The sequence below is a fragment of the Epinephelus moara genome, chromosome 16 (assembly GCF_006386435.1).
Source record: "Epinephelus moara isolate mb chromosome 16, YSFRI_EMoa_1.0, whole genome shotgun sequence".
NCBI lineage: Eukaryota > Metazoa > Chordata > Actinopteri > Perciformes > Serranidae > Epinephelus > Epinephelus moara.
The window spans coordinates 1,304,054-1,321,318 of NC_065521.1; the positions used below are offsets into that span (position 1 = coordinate 1,304,054).

At 43.2% G+C, this 17,265-nt stretch overlaps 1 protein-coding gene across 2 annotated transcripts in view; it reads left to right on the forward strand.

Annotated features, from left to right (window-relative positions):
• Positions 1-16,944, forward strand: part of LOC126402107 (zinc finger protein GLI2-like) — a 111,657-nt gene extending 94,713 nt beyond the window's left edge. For both annotated transcript variants that reach the window (XM_050063788.1, XM_050063790.1), the window contains exons 9-14: positions 2,292-2,432; positions 5,473-5,622; positions 6,905-7,069; positions 7,652-7,930; positions 11,494-11,842; positions 14,231-16,944. In XM_050063788.1, coding sequence (XP_049919745.1) covers positions 2,292-2,432; positions 5,473-5,622; positions 6,905-7,069; positions 7,652-7,930; positions 11,494-11,842; positions 14,231-16,350 — 3,204 coding nt within the window. In that variant the 3' untranslated portion in view covers positions 16,351-16,944. The remainder of the gene's footprint in view (positions 1-2,291; positions 2,433-5,472; positions 5,623-6,904; positions 7,070-7,651; positions 7,931-11,493; positions 11,843-14,230) is intronic.
• Positions 16,945-17,265: the final 321 nt, after the last annotated feature.

Sequence of the window (17,265 nt, forward strand, 5' to 3'; positions counted from 1 at the left end):
GGGACGAGCTGTGTGTCAGTTTCTGTCTCACACATGCATGTGTGCTCTCGAACAACTGTGTTTGTGAGGACAATTAGAGTTTTAGACACTGAGTGTGAGGACATTTCTGTTTCAGTAAAAAGGACATGTGACACTGTTGGAAAGTTTGAACACTTTGGGAAGTGGGGACACTTTTGGACAATTTAAGTAATGACATATAGAAGGAGCACAAATGTCTTTGGACAAATAAAGACATTTTTAAATGTGTGGACATTTTTGGAAGGTTGGAAAACCTGAGGGAAGTGAGGACTTTTTTAAAGTTTTAAAAAACATTCTAAGAAACAAAAGACTCTCAGAAAGTGAGGATGTAGAAAGTTAAGACGTTTTCAGAAACGCAGGGACATTGGGAACATGGGGACGTTTTTGGATCGTTGGGATGACACTTCGAAAGTCAGTCACATTTCAGAGTGAAGACATTTTTGCAAACAGAGGACGTCTTGGAAAGTGAGAATTTTTTTTTTGAGTGAGAACAATTGCGTCTCAGTAAAAGGGACTTTATGGAAAAAGACGACTTTTTTTAACAAATTTCATTTTTGGAAAGTTTTAACATTTTGTAAAGAGGAGACACTTTTGGATAATCTTGAAAAAAAAATTAGGGCATTTGAGTAATGGCATGTAAGGAGAGCAGAAATGTCTTTGGGATATTGAGAAGGTACTTTGGACAATCAGGACATTCTTAGAAACTAAACTATCTCTGAGAGAGAGAGAGAGAGAGAGAGAGAGAGAGAGACTTTCATACAAAATAAACATTTTGAAAATTGAGAGCCTTTTTGGAAAGTGAGGACATCTTTGGACATTTTCAGGTCGTTGGGATGACATTACAGAGTGTAGACATTTTTGCAGGACAGAGGACACAAATCTGTCTTAGTAAAAGGGACTTCATGGAAAGGGAAGAAATTTTAAAAATTGACATTTTAGAAACGTTTGTACCATTGGGACATCTTGAGAAATGAAGACATTTAAGTAATGACATGTAACCGAAGTGCAAATGTCTTTGGAAAGTCTGGACAGTATTTTTGGACAACGACGAAATGTTTAAAATTGAGGATGTTTTTGGAAAATTGGAAAACTTGAGGAAAGTAAAGACTTTTTTTTAGAGGGTGAGGACATTTTGGACCGCTGGGATGTAATTTTTAAAGTCAGAGTAAGATTAGAGAATGTATTTTTGTGTTTTTGGACACATTTTTGGATAGTGAGGATTTTTTAAAATGACCACAATTTGGGACAATAAGCACTTTTTAAAATGTGAGGATATCTTTGGAAAGTTGGCAAACTTGGGGGAAATAAGGACATTTTTTTAAAGACTGAGGGCATTTTGGAAAGAGGGACTTAGAAATTTAACACATTTTTAGAAAAAAAAAAGAAGATTTTAATCATTGAGAGCATTTTTGGGAAGTCAGGACATTTTGGAACGTGGGGATGTTTTTGGGAACATTGGAATAACATTTAAAAGTCAGGATACTATAACATTTTTGACATTTTTGCAACCTGGGGACACTTTTAGACAGTGGGACTATTTCTGAGAGTGAGCACAATTTGAAGAGCGTTAGAGCAACTCTGGAAAGTGAAAACTTTTTTGAAGTTGTGAGTGACATTAAGTGACGGTAATTATGAAAGTCGCTCTTTCATTCTTTCAAAATTGAGAATATTTTTGGAATTTAGGATGTTCTGTGAAAAGCGAGGACATTTTTGGAAAAGTAAGAACAGCGTAGCAGCAGGTTTGTGGAAAGCATTACATGACTCAGCGTCCTGACGAGAACAGAGTAGACATTTTTGTATGCTTTAGACTTTTTTAAGCAGAAATGTCCACCTGTGTCCCGACCTACAGACTTTGAGTGTGATCCCACTCTTCATCATTTTAAAAGGTCTGAACACAAAGATCACGTCGAGGGACTCTGTGTTTGGCTCGTTAAGCTTCACGCTGCCTAATTACAGAGGAACCAGGAGCTGTAAACACAGGTCACGTGTCAGTTTGTGGTTCAGGTTGTCAAAACAAATCTGATTCCAGCCTCTTTAACTTCAGTGAAGCATGATGCTCTTCAATCTGTAATTTACTGTCTCTGGTGTCCGTGTCAGGTAAAACATACGAGCAAACAGCTGAATGCTGTAAACGCTTCCACATGTGCTCGCTGCAGACACGCCCTCAGAAGAAGACGAGTGTATCCGAGTCAACATGGATCACTTAGAAGATAAATATCTTGTTTTAATTCCTTTAAAGAGTGTTTAGATACGTCTCACTGTGCTCTCCTCAGAACCACCACGGCAGCTTGTTGGACCTGAAGGACGACGTGGATCGGGACGAATGTAAGCAGGAGCCCGAGGCCGTTTACGAGACCAACTGCCACTGGGAGGGCTGCAGCAAAGAGTACGACACGCAAGACCAGCTGGTCCATGTAAGTGTGTGTGTGTGGGAACATTTATTTAACACTATTATTTATTGACTCTGGAAACATTCCGTTTTTCTAACTGGGAAATTTCTTAAACTTCAAATATAGTTCAGCTTCACTCTGACCTTGTCACATATTGATGTTTGGTCATGGACTTTCTAAGTCCAGATATGATGTCCAAGGTTTTGATGTCTGTTTTCACAGGAAATGTACAGTTTGCTTTCAGTCTCTTTCAAAATAAAAGCACTTTGTCAGTGCAACACCGCAAATTGATGTTTTTTTTGCCATCAACAACAAAAACACGTGGTTGGGTTGAGGCAACAAATGCATGAGTTGGACTGAGGCAACAAAAATGTGGGTTGGGTTCTGGCAACAAACCCTCCTTGTTGAGTTTAGGCAATAAAAACACGTAGATGGGTCAAGGCAACAAAAGGACGTGGTTAGGTTTAGGCAACACATGCAGGTGGTTGGGTTTAGGCAACAAAATCAGGTTTGGTTTTATAATCTTACGGGACCCGAACACCAGCCACTCAGCTGAAAGTTGTCGTTTGTTGGACCCATCTTCCACCCCTCCTGCCTGCCCAACTTGGACTTTCGTCGCGTCCCTGCTGCCAGCGAGTGCCATAAACTATAACGGTGACCAGCCTCGTATCATGCTGACGTTAAAGAATGACTTTTTCGTCAGTGTCTGACGCCGCAAGTCACTGCCCAAGCGTCGGATTTCACGGCTTCGGAGTGAGGCAGAGTTGTTATGCTTCATTTTACCTGTGACTATTAAAAATAAACCCAATTTCCTCACGTTTTCTCAAACTACTTCCTGTTCAAAGACAATGCTTAGTTTTTATACTTATCAGGTCCTATTTAACCCAAATAGCTTGACGAAATTGAAAATAAATACCAAAAAAAACCTGGAGTCTCAGGAGGATATAACATTGGTCTAGTTCTTTTAAGACATTTTAATATTATGTCCTCAAACGACTGTTCCAAGACCAGCTGCGAGCAAACACTTAGAAACTTATAAGAAAGAATTCTTGCAGATGCACATTGAGTTTTCCAGCCATCGTGTCCCTAACCGTCTGACCTCCAAACCATCATCACTTTGCTTTTTCTCTCCATCACAACAAGCAGAGTCTTGGTGAAAAGCGTCTGAAGCATTCCACACCTCCAGTGAAGCAGAGAGAGCAGAGAGGGGGGGATTAGTGAGGGTCACCTCACAGACGTGTGGCATCTTTAAACGTCAGGGTTTCATCGCCAACATTGCTCTGAAGCTTTGAAGTGGTTCCTGTAAACAGATGAGACTGCGGTTGGCGGTGTTGTTGCAGAGCTATTGTCTCCTGCAAATTAAGACCACATTTCCCATAAACTCCAGAACTTCCTCTCATCTTGTTGGCGGAGCGCCACCGAGCTTCTCTTTAATAATTAAGGATAAACATGTAAGGAATCTGTTTTCCATCCACATGGAGGAGCAGTGCCCTCTTCTTTTTTTATTGCGTTGTAGACATTGCCAGGTCTGTGTCTGTGCAGAGACCAAAACCTGAGTGTATCTGCAACCTGTGGAGGTGCTGCACATAAGCGTGTGCGGAGGGATACGCTGTTATCTGCTAAGAAATAGTTCCAGCATGCAACCTGCCTCCACCCTAGCTCCTCCTTTTCATGTTGTGTCTGACTTACAGTATCAATGTCATTTCTGTTTGTCATTGATGCTGCTCTGTTCTGTTCCCTCCCTGCCTTAGGCTTTACATGTAGGCACATGGAAGGGCAGGGAGGTTTGCTCTCTGTGTTTAGGATTACAAGGTCTATAAATCGGGGTATGACTAATATATGAACAAACCGTTCTGTTCAAACTGTCAGAAAATAGACAGGAATCAAACTGGAAAATTTGGTGTATATAAGTGCTGCTGACGTAAAATCTTTGGCTTAGAGTTTAAGAAAAAACTCATTTTAAGATATCTTTGTAAAAACATTTTTAGACAAAAAAACAACATAACAGTAAAAAAATGTAACTGACAGATGTCATCTTGAATCTTACCCTGTTGATATGTCACTCTTATTATTTTCTACATCACAAGATTTCCAGAAATGTTAACATTTAAATATGCAAAAATATTATCTGATTAAATATGAGCTGAGTTGCATACATTTTCACAAAATTCCTGTTTCATTTTGTCTTCACATTACAGTCTCTTTTGATGTGAACAAACCCCTTCATAAAATCCCTCAGAATGTAGATATGAATCAAACTGAAAAAACTTGGTGTGTTTAAGTGCTACTGAAGTAAAATTTTGAAGTTTAAGAAAAAAATGATTTAAGAAAATATTCTTAGACAAAAAATGACACAACATCTGCAGTTTATAAGTTACTCTTTTTTCTAATGCAAGTTTTCTGATATTTGACATTTAAATATGCAAATGAGGCAATATCTAATTAAATAGCAACAGAAATCTGAACTAAAATAAACCTAAATGTGTATTATTTTTCTTTCTTCTTTCTTGTCTGAAAGGAGACATGTTATAGAAGCAAAACAGCCCCTAATCTCAAAGTTGACCAGTGCAATGGAGCGTGTTGCCCAAAAGACGAAATCTCCATCCCATCAAATAGTTTCTGTCAAAAACGGAGCTCTAAAAATTTAAATTTTTGTGACAAAATGCTCAAGAAATGGGTCACAATATTACATCAGGACAGGAAACAGGACACAGAGAATTATTATGATAATAATAAACGTTAACTTGATTTTAAAAAATATATGAAACAAGTTAAAATATTTGCACATAACAGACAAATTTTGTGACTTGTTTAAAGAAAGAATGAGTCAAACTTTAACCGACCGATGATGAGAGAATATTTTATCTGACTCTTACAGTCGTCTTTCATTCAGCGTGATGTAAAGAATCTATGCAGCACTAATTAGTGAGACTGTAACACTGCTGCAGCCTCCCTCTGAGATTTACACTGACAAGATGGATCTCTACAGAAAGAACAACATGAGAGCCTCTTAGTGGACAACTCACTGCTTCTGTGTGTGTGCGTGTGTGTGTGTGTCCTGCAGCACATCAATAATGACCACATCCACGGAGAGAAGAAGGAGTTTGTGTGCCGCTGGGAGGACTGTTCGCGGGAGCAGAAGCCCTTCAAAGCTCAGTACATGCTGGTGGTTCACATGCGCCGACACACAGGGGAGAAACCACACAAGTGCACGGTGGGTAACGGATGGCCGCCGCGCCCTCCAGGGGCCCGTCGGTGGCCGCTCACAAGCTCTAAACACCGAGCGTCTTTCTGCACACACACATGGACACAGCTAGTTTTTATATATAGCTGTTTTATCTGAGGTTTGTTTGTGTCAATAAGAATTAAAATACCTCGACGGTGCATTTGTAACTGGATTCTTTTTGACATTACAGATGAAACGTTCTTCCAAAATCACAAATAAAAACTGGAACTGAAATATAAAAATCGGAGAAATAATCTTAAATGTGTAGATTTTAAAAAACTAAATAAAACGCCATTTTCAGTATTAATACATCTGTGGAATAATTTCTAGAATAATTTATTATTTTGTCTACAAATTGTGATAAGAGTGATCTGATTGGTCCAGTTGCTTTTTAAGCACAAACATGGATGTTTTATAGCAACCTGTCACTGTCTTTTCAGCTGCTTTTTGAACACCTAATGTTGGCATTCTGTAGCAACTTGTTACTGTTTTTCCAGCAGCTTTTTAGGCACCAAATGTGGATGTTTCATAGCAAACTGTCACTGCGTATTTTTAAACATCAAAATAGATGTTTTATAGCAACCTGTCACTGTTTTTCCAGCGTATTTTTAAGCACCGAACGTGGGTCTTTTGTAGCAACCCATCACTGCTTTCCAGCTTTTCAATAAATTTTGACTTTCGTACAATACAACACTTTAGAGTTAACCATTATTGGAAATGTTTGGATTACATCAGCTGTGCCGATGAGTCGATGATGAAGCTTGTGAACGTAGTAGCTAAATCTGTCCTTGGAAAGAAAGATTTTTGCAGATATAACTACAACAAGATTGAGCTCAAAGGCAGTTTTGTGTTTATATGTCTTGTACTTACTCAGTTTGGGCAATCCCATCATCTCTACAAAGTGAAATTGGCTGGCGCACTCAACAGGGACTCTTCTTTAAGTGGTTATGAGGGTCGGTCTACTTGCTGGAGTTGTAAACTAGGTTTCATTACATAGCAGTCTACTGACAAGACTTGTCTATCTACAGAAACTGAGATAAAACTGCCATAGAAACGTTTTATTTTGAAAGCTAACTGTCCCAAAATTTGAATGCATTTTGATTATATCTTTTATATTGTTGGTAACTGTTTTGTCATGGCAGTGCTCCACTCCAGAGTGCGCTTTACTGTCATTATGGCACACAAGTGATGTCACAAAACAAACACCACTTCACAGTAAAACTGCCACCACAGGCTAACATTTCTTCTGTTCCTCTCTGTTCCTCTGCAGTTCGAAGGCTGCTCTAAGGCCTACTCCCGTCTGGAGAACCTAAAAACACACCTACGCTCACACACCGGAGAGAAACCGTACGTCTGTGAGCACGAAGGATGCAACAAAGCCTTCTCCAACGCCTCGGACCGAGCCAAACACCAGAACCGGACACACTCCAATGAGGTAAACGAGTTCAGTTGACACAGAAGCCGTGGCTGCTGTTGCTAGAAACACTTTTTCTCACTGATCCTGTATTTAATAGTTGCGGGAAGCTCAAACCAGCCACTTTGTCACTGTTTTTCCAGCAGCTTTTTGGCACCAAACATGGATGTTTTGTAGTGACTTATCACTTTTTTCAAGCAGCTTTTAAGGGAACCAAATGTGGGTGTTTTGTAGCAACCAGTTGCTATTTTGGCACCAAACGTGGATGTTTTGTAGCGACCTGTCACTGTTTTTCAAGCAGCCTTTTAGATATGAAATATGGATGTTTTTAGTGGCCACATGTCAGTGTTTTAAGCAGCTTTTCAGGCACCAAATGTGGGTGTTTTGTAGCAACCAGTCGGTATTTTCTAGTGGCTGTTTAGGCACTAAATGTGGATGTTTTTCCAGCAGATTCTTAGGTACCAAACATGGATATTTTGTAGCAACCTGTCACCTTTTTTTAGCAGTTTTTTTTAGGCACCACACATGGATGATTTGTAGAAAATTGTCACTGTTTATAGATGGCATATAATATAGTGTCTGTATGTTTCTTTGTATCCTTAGAAACCCTACGTATGTAAGATCCCCGGCTGTACCAAGCGCTACACAGACCCCAGCTCTCTCAGGAAGCACGTGAAGACGGTCCACGGCCCTGAGGCCCACGTCACCAAGAAGCAGCGCAGCGACCTGCCACCAAGGCCGCCGGCGCCGAGAGAGAACGGCGAGAACGAGGCGGGTAACAGAGAGAGAATCCAGAGGGACGACAAGATATCAGACAACAGCTCCCCCAGAGGCATGGAGGACTACCTGCACGTCAAATCCATCAAGACTGAAAACTCTGTGGTAAGATCGCTCAGAAGGTCATTAACAGAGCTCTGTACTAACGACACTGAGTCTAACAGTATTAACTCCTGAGTTTAACAACAATACGCCTCTTTATTCTAACCTTCCCTCTGCTTGCTGCTTGATTGTCTTCATTTCTCTCCTTTTCTGACTTTCCTTATGGACAGACTTTGCTAAGGTGAGCTCACCTACAGCTTGTTAACACATCTTTCACCATCTTTTTCATTTTACTCCATCAAAATTAACAGTTCATTCCAAAATGAGGCCCTGATACACAAGTGGGTGAATACTGTCCCCAAAGAAAGTGATTCTTTTGTTTGATTTTTGGGGGGAATCCACTTTTCTCCTGGGTTTAACAAAAGAAAATTTACGTTTGAAGAAACAGGAGCTACAATAAATGACATTTTAACCATTAAAGCTAGGGGTGGCAGACATCTTGAAAAGGCAAAAACAACTGAAAATACACCCTCCTCCTGCAGCTCCTACATCTCTGTCCTAAGCCCTCCCACCATACGACCACGGTAGAGCTCTTTCTCTGTTTATCAGACCACAAATGAGACAAGAATTAGCCTCTAGCCACCCAAGGGTCCCTCCGACTCACTCCCTGCCTCTGCGGACTGATTCCCCAGGAGTAGATGCATCAATCAGCATCTGTAGCAGCTCAAATTCAGCCAGTGCAAACCCCCCCAGCCCCGGGTGGACCAGAGGGCTGGTGGTCAGCAACAGTGCCAGGTCTAACCTGTGTAATGGCAGCAACAGAAAGTTTGCTTACCTGGCAGGGAGTCAGGGCTGTTCGGTCCATCAGAGGTGGAGTTTGTGCTGGCTGGATTAATGTTGCTGTAGCTGCTGACTCAGGGTTCGTCTCTGGAGCTGCTGCCCAGTGGTGGGGAGTGAGGCGGAGGACACACTCAGTGCGTTTAAATGCACAGTTAAGTCAAACTACAGCTGAAGCTCGACTACGCCATTTGACTGGACTACTGTCCTTGTCCGAATATAAAACCCTTTTTCCTGTTGACCTATTACGTCACAGACCAAACAATGGACAAACAAGTTAGCTACGGTTTGCTAGCAGCTAACTGGTACCATGGTGGACAACTTTACAGCTCTGTTCAATTCGTCCATCCAAAAAGTCACGGCTCTGGATGTAGATTTCATCACGTTGTTGCCGACTACTTCTTCGGTGATACATTTAATGCTTTTAGGCTTTCGGGTCAAAGCCTGGGTCCGAAATTGTGGAGTATGCGCCAAGCGCCTCGACCAGTTTGGGTCTGATTGACTGTATACAAGCAGGAGGAATTCGACTCCCAATGGCATGCCCCCTCTCTCTGAAATGACCTTTGATTGGACAAACTCTCCCGAAATCAGAGGCAAGAGGAGGTGCAGAAGTCTAGTTTCTCACAGACCACTTGAATTACAATATTATCAAAGGTAATAATGGGATGTTTGCCCAAAGATGCCAAAATTAAACTGCTCACCCCAGCTTGAAGGGAAAGAACGGAGTTAACTTTGCTTGTAGATATTGGAAAACATTTTGGAATCTTCTCAGATGAACTCACTTCATCATGTCATCATCAGCTGCAGAAGGATTTTGTTGCATTGTTTTGTTAACTGAACAAACATTGGTTTATCTCTCCATTTTGGTCCCATGAAGTTGTTACCATATAACACTCATGCTGCATGCCATCTCTGATACCATGTGCATCACCCTCCCTTCTCACCGGTAGTGTAAACCTACAGTGGAGACCTATCAAACACCTGTCACAGAGCCTGAGCGTGATGAAAGCAGCTCCTGGATTAATATTCAAACAGTGGGAATTGGTTTTGGCGCTCTGTGCAAACAGTACCCAACCATCACGCTCTGATCAAGACAGCTTTTTAGCAGTGAATATATTAGACTCTGCGAGGGAACCCAGGGCCGATTCAGAAAGATACATGTCGCTGTTATTGTCCTAAACACGGAGATAATGTTGAACCAGATATTATAAATTAACATTTGAGTCCAGCCCTGTCGCCAGAGGAGAATCTTTGCAAACATACAACATACATTACATCTGTATGTTCCATATCAGCGTTACTACAGTGACGTAGTATATGAGCTGACTCCTGTGTCACCTGCCAAGCTACAGACAACTGTTTGAGACCAACAAACACAAAAATCTTCTAGGGGCTTTTTGGTCACCAAATGTGGATGTTTTATAGCAAACTGGCTGTTTTTCCACCGGGGATAGTGCCACAATAAGTAGGTGTGTTACCGACACGTAAATGTATTTCCTCAGGATAGTGCCACGAAAAGCAGGTGTTTCTTTGCGGAGATATCGCTGTGTTTCTTACTGGGATAGCGCCTCGAAAAGGCGTTCTTTTTTATCAAGACATTGCTGCGTTTCATGCCGGGCTAGTGCCACGCAAAGCGATTTCTTTCTTGCTGAGACATCACTGCCTTTCCTGCCGGGATAGTGCCAGGAAATGCGGTTGTTTTTTAACAAGACATTGCTGCGTTTCCTGCCGAGATAGCGGTATAAAAAGCAGTTGTTCTTTACAGAGAAATCGCTGTGTTTCCTGCCGGGGTAGTGCCACAAAAAGCGGTTGGTCTGCTGTGATAGTGCCATGAAAACCAATAGTTCTTAATTGAGGAATCGCTGCGTTTCCTGCAGGGATAAAACTACGAAAAGAGGTTGTTTTTTTATCAAGACATCGCTGTGTTTCCTTCCAGGATAGTGCCACAAAAGGTGGGTGTTTTTAATCGAGACATTGTAGCACTTCCTGTCGGGATGGTGCCAAGAAAAGTTGTTGTTTTCACTGAGACATCGCTGCATTTCCAGCGAGGTTAGTGCTACCAAAAGCGGGTACTTGAAGCCAAAAATATGATCTATCGCCTAATGATGATCGTGTTTTCATTTTGCCGAAACATAACCACACGTTCACCACAGCGTTGTTAAAATGTAAAGTTTCAACTTATCCTGCTGCATATTAAAGTACAAATGTAAAGTATCTGTGGTTTGCAGAAACATACAATGCAACAATTCTTTGGCGATTGTGTTCTCGAGTCCTGAGGTGAAATATAAGTGAGTTCTTTTGAAAACTAAGAAACAAAGAAAAAGAAATCAAACTTGTGCAGGTGACAGAGAGACTGTAACTGAAACGAGTCAGCGTGAGAGCAAAGCTTCTTGCTCACCTAAAGACTCAGAAAGCCTCCACAGTTGAGTTTTTGGTGATCACATCTCGTCATGATTGGCCTGGCGCTCTGGCTCGGGCTCAAGCTGCCTTTCATCCTGCCCATTTCTAATTCACAGACAGACTAAGACAGTCTGTAATCTGTGGCGCACCCCCCCACCTCTCCACCCCATCCCCAAAAAACACTCATTATTTACAATTAAGCTGGGGGAGGATAAAAGATTCAGTGATTCACTGTTCTTGGTGCCATGTTAACCACTGCTCCACTTATGTTAGGAAAAACTGTTTTCAGGACAAACATGCTGCTTCTCTCACGCTCCTTTTATCTTCCTCATTCTCCCTCTGCATTCCCATCACTCCTTCCTCTTCCCTCCATCCACCTCTTCCTCTAGATGTATCAGTCCAGCCCTGGCGGTCAGTCATCATGTAGCAGCGAACCATCACCACTTGGCAGTGCCACCAACAATGACAGTGGAGTAGAAACGGCGGCGCACAGCGGGGGGAGCCTGGGGGACCTCAGCACCCTGGACGACCTGCCCTTCGTGGAGTCCTTGAGCTGTGAAGATTCCGCCGGCGGGGTCGCGGTGGTGGGTCTCCACCTCCGAAAGCAGTTCGGCACCAGCCAGCGCCTGGAGCATCTGAAGAAGGAGAAGCTGAAGACGGTGAGGGACTCGTGCCGCTGGGCCAGCAACACAACACCCGCGGTCCTCGGCACTAAGCTCCCACCCATACCGGCAAGCGGTGAGTAGATAAGCATTTTTACGAGGCATGCACATGGTTTAAGCAACACACGCACGTGGTTACGTGGTTACGTTTTGGCAACACACATAAATGTGGTTATGTTTAGCTAACTAACACATGTGGTTATGTTTAGCTAACTAACATGTGGTTATGTTTAGCTAACTAACACGTGATTATGTTTAGCTAACTAACACATGTGGGTGTGTTTAGCTAACTAACACATGTGGTTCCGTTTAGCTAACTAACATGTGGTTATGTTTAGCTAACTAACACGTGGTTATGTTTAGCTAACTAACACATGTGGTTCCGTTTAGCTAACTAACACATGTGGTTCTGTTTAGCTAACTAACACGTGGTTATGTTTAGCTAACTAACACACGTGGTTATGTTTAGCTAACTAACACATGTGGTTATGTTTAGCTAACTAACACATGTGGTAGTTAGCTAACTAACACGTGGTTACGTTAAGCTAACTAACATGTGGTTATGTTTAGCTAACTAACACGTGGTTATGTTTAGCTAACTAACACATGTAGGTATGTTTAGCTAACTAACACGTGGTTATGTTTAGCTAACTAACACATGTGGTTCCGTTTAGCTAACTAACACGTGGTTATGTTTAGCTAACTAACTAACACATGTGGTTCCATTTAGCTAATTAACATGTGGTTATGTTTAGCTAACTAACACGTGGTTATGTTTAGCTAACTAACACATGTGGTTATGTTTAGCTAACTAACACATGTGGTTCCGTTTAGCTAACTAACACATGTGGTTATGTTTAGCTAACTAACATGTGGTTATGTTTAGCTAACTAACACACGTGGTTATGTTTAGCTAACTAACACATGTGGGTATGTTTAGCTAACTAACACATGTGGTTCCGTTTAGCTAACTAACACGTGGTTATGTTTAGCTAACTAACACGTGGTTATGTTTAGCTAACTAACACATGTGGTTCCGTTTAACTAACTAATACGTGGTTATGTTTAGCTAACTAACACATGTGGTTCCATTTAGCTAACTAACATGTGGTTATGTTTAGCTAACTAACACACGTGGTTATGTTTAGCTAACTAACACATGTGGTTTCGTTTAGCTAACTAACACATGTGGTTCCGTTTAGCTAACTAACACGTGGTTCCATTTAGCTAACTGACACGTGGTTATGTTTAGCTAACTAACACATGTGGTTATGTTTAGCTAACTAACACACGTGGTTATGTTTAGCTAACTAACACATGTGGTTATGTTTAGCTAACTAACACATGTGGTAGTTAGCTAACTAACACATGTGGTTACGTTAAGCTAACTAACATGTGGTTATGTTTAGCTAACTAACACGTGGTTATGTTTAGCTAACTAACACATGTAGGTATGTTTAGCTAACTAACACATGTGGTTCCGTTTAGCTAACTAACACGTGGTTATGTTTAGCTAACTAACACATGTGGTTCCGTTTAGCTAACTAACATGTGGTTATGTTTAGCCGACTAAAACATGTGGTTATGTTTAGGTAACTAACACATGTGGTTCCGTTTAGCTAAGTAACACATGTGGTTCCGTTTAGCTAACTAACACACGTGGTTCCGTTTAGCTAACTAACACATGTGGTTATGTTTAGCTAACTAACACATGGTTATGTTTAGCTAACTAACACATGTGGTTATGTTTAGCTAACTAACATGTGGTTTTGTTTAGCTAACTAACACATGTGGTTATGTTTAGCTAACTAACACGTGGTTATGTTTAGCTAACTAACACATGTGGTTACGTTTAGCTAACTAACACTTGTGGTTACGTTTAGCTAACACAAGCACATGGTTACGTTTAGCTAACTAACACACGTGGTTACGTTTAGCCAACTAACACATATGATTCCATTTAGCTAACTAACACGTGGTTACGTTTAGCTAACTAACACTTGTGGTTACGTTTAGCTAACACAAGCACATGGTTACGTTTAGCTAACTAACACACGTGGTTACGTTTAGCCAACTAACACATATGGTTCCATTTAGCTAACACAAGCACATGGTTACGTTTAGTATACACACACAGTTGGTTCCATTTAGCCAACACGCATGTGGTTAGGGTTAGCGAACACAGGCACATGGTTATGTTTGGCCAACACACATGATTGAGTGTAGGAAAAAAGAACAGGATTTGGGTTTACAATCTTGTAGGAAGCAAAAACTGGCCTCCAGGGTGAAAGCGGGTGGTTGTTGGACACATCCACCACCCCTCCCACCGGCCCTACTTGGACTTTAAGACCCTTAACTTTTGAACTTTTGGTTCTCCCTGACGCCTTTAATCTGTAACAGCAACCAGTCGCTTAAAAATGCTTTGTCCAATACTTGTCTAACACTTTCTTCCGTTCATTCACAGGGTCCCTCCTGGAGAGTCCAAGTATGGGTGGTGGTCCGGCGTCCTTCCCTGGTTCCGGCTTTGGTGATCTGAGCTCTGGTAAAACGACTCTGCTGGAAAACCTTTCCGAGCGCCGTGACAGCACCTCCAGCACCCTGAGCTCAGTTTATACCCTCAGCCGCCGCTCCTCAGGCATCTCCCCTTGCTACTCCAGTCGGCGCTCCAGCCAGGCCTCGCAGTTCGGTGCCAACCGCCCCAGCAACCTTAGCTCCGCTGACTCCTACGACCCCATCTCCGCCGACATGTCCCGGCGCTCCAGTCAGGCCAGCCAGTGTGGGGGAGGCAGCGGAGGAGCAGGAGGGTGCAGAGGAGGGGGTTTCCCCAGCCCTCTCAGCCTGACCCCGGCCCAGCACTACCGCCTCAAGGCGAAATACGCTGCTGCCACTGGAGGTGCACCACCTACACCTCTTCCATACATGGAGCGAATGTGTCTGAAGACCCACACAGCACTGTGCGGGGACTCCCAGGAATCCTCCACCACCAACCAGCCTTCCAGGCAGTACAGCAGCTATGCCACACGGAGCCTGATGCCCCATGAGGTCCCGTCACACATCCCCCGCAGAGCCAGTGACCCCGTAAGACACGTGGCCATAGATTATCCCAGCCAGCCACAAATGCAGCGCTACAACAGCATGGGCACACTGAGTGGAGGGGTGACCATGCAGCCCCATCCACCTCCTGCAGCACATCTATCCCAGCAAGGCTGCCTGCGACCAGATGGTAGTCCCCACCACTACCCTTACAGCCTGCGACCGCCCAGCATCTCAGAAAATGTCCCCATGGGGATGATAACGGGCGACATCCCTGAAGAGGACCTGATGCTGCCTGATCTCAGCACTGACAACAGAGCGTCAACCAATCAAGATTTCCAAGGAAACCCTAATCTGCAGCATCAGTCGTACTTTCAGAGAAGGATGGCTGTCGTGAACATGAACCTGCCTAGTCAGGTTTTAGCCCCCTCCAGCATGAGTCCAGGGCAGCAACGACAGATGTGTCCGTCTTCACCAAGGGACAATAAGGCCAACGTACTTCCTCAGTGGAACAAAGTCTCTCTGGGACCCACAGAAGCGAGCCAGCACTACTTCAAACCCCAGGTCCGAGGGAACCTGGCTGTCCTCCAGCAAAACCAGAACTTTGGATCTCTTCACAACGATCTCAGATCCAACCAGCAGATGATCCAGAACCTCGTCAACACAACGCAGCAGAGATGCAAACAGTTGAATAGTGAAGCAACCTGCTTCCAGCAGCAGAGACTCCAGCAGTTGTCAAATCTGAATGAAGCACTCGGCTCTCAGTACAGCTTCAACAGTCCTTACGATAAGAACGGTAACTCCACTTATCCACCCTGTAACAACGCAGCAGCAGTCAGGGGGGACATGCTGAGCCCCACATGCAAACAGGAGCCAGCGGACATGCACTTTGCTGATGCTGGATTTCAGCCTGTGCAAGTAAAAACAGAGGAAGGATCGGTCATGATTTCAGAGCAGCACAACTGTAACATGAATCCCTTGCAAACTGGGAGCCACCTCCAGCCGATGCCGGCGACACAGCTTCCGAGCAGGCACCTTCCGGGGCCGAAGAGGATGCACCAAACGAGGAACCCAAGCACCCCGGATGTTGCCTCCAAACTACCCAGCGGTGGAGTTTTAGGACTTCACTGCAGCAACAACTCTGACGACAATGCCCTGTACTACACAGGGCAGATTCAAGTATTTGAGCCCAACGGGAACTTGGACCATCACGTGGTGAATGTACCTCCTTTTGAGAACAATGTAGTGTCTCAGAGTCCAGGCAACAACCCGACGCCAAGGACTGTAGACTGTACCGCAGCGCTGGAGCAGGCGCAGATAGACTTTGACAGCATGCTGGACGATGGGGATCACTCCAGCCTTGTGTCAGGAACCCTGAGTCCAGGTCTGCTCCAGAGCCTGTCCCAGAGCTCCTCTCGCCTCACTACACCCAGGAACTCGGTGACGCTGCCCTCGGTGCCAGCAGGGACGGGGAACATGGCCATCGGGGACATGAGCTCGTTGCTGACCGCTCTGGCAGAGGAGAGCAAGTTCCTCAACTCGATGTCGTAGCAAACTGTCTTTGAACTCCTGATGCACGATAAACATTCAACCAACTTAACGGTGACTGTGTGTGCGCCAAAAAGCCTCTGCAGTGTGTGACGCTTGTTTCTTGTACAGTCTCATTATTTAAATGGCAGTTTTCTATCGTTTTTGAAAGCCATATTTCTGTTTTTATTTTTGCCTTAGTGAGTAAATATGATGTAAACAACAGAAGTCTTTCAGTTGTTGTACAGGTCTGCAGTGAGAACCGTTTACTAAGTGCCTGGCTCAGCCAAAACTACGTGTAAATGCAACCTGCGTATCTGGAATGTACCATCGCCACCGACTTGTTTCACACTGTAAATGACTCGAGCTGAACTTTGATATCAAGTCGCTCATATGTGCTGGAGGAGAATCGTCTTCTCTCCATCGTCACAGCCGCTGATGAACTGTGACGTCTCAGTCGGGCTGCACGGACTTGATTTGTGACTGAATTATGAGCCCATGCAGAAATCTGAGAATAAAGAATCAAGCTTTTTTTTCCTTTTGTACATCGTTGTACCAGTGTGTCGTGCTGGTTGATTGTAAATATCATTTGTACATTTTTAAGAAATACAATATTGACATTGATTTTTTTAAACAAATATTGTTTGTGTTGTTCTTCATGATGTTTCTGAGGTTTCAGATTTCTCCAGAAGAGGATCAGAAAGGTTTGAGAACAAGTGGACGGCAAAATATGTTGTTTCTTTTTGCTCTCGAACTGTGACAGTCACATGACTGTTTCCTGATCTGCCACACCATTGCCTGAAGTTTGGTTTGGTTTAAACGACTAGACCTGATTAGGGTTAAGGAAAGATCCTGTTTTCATGTTGTCGCCATGGTTAAAAGAAGAACTACGAACGATCCAGGTAAAATAAAGTCAGCTTTGACAGTTGGTGGCAAACT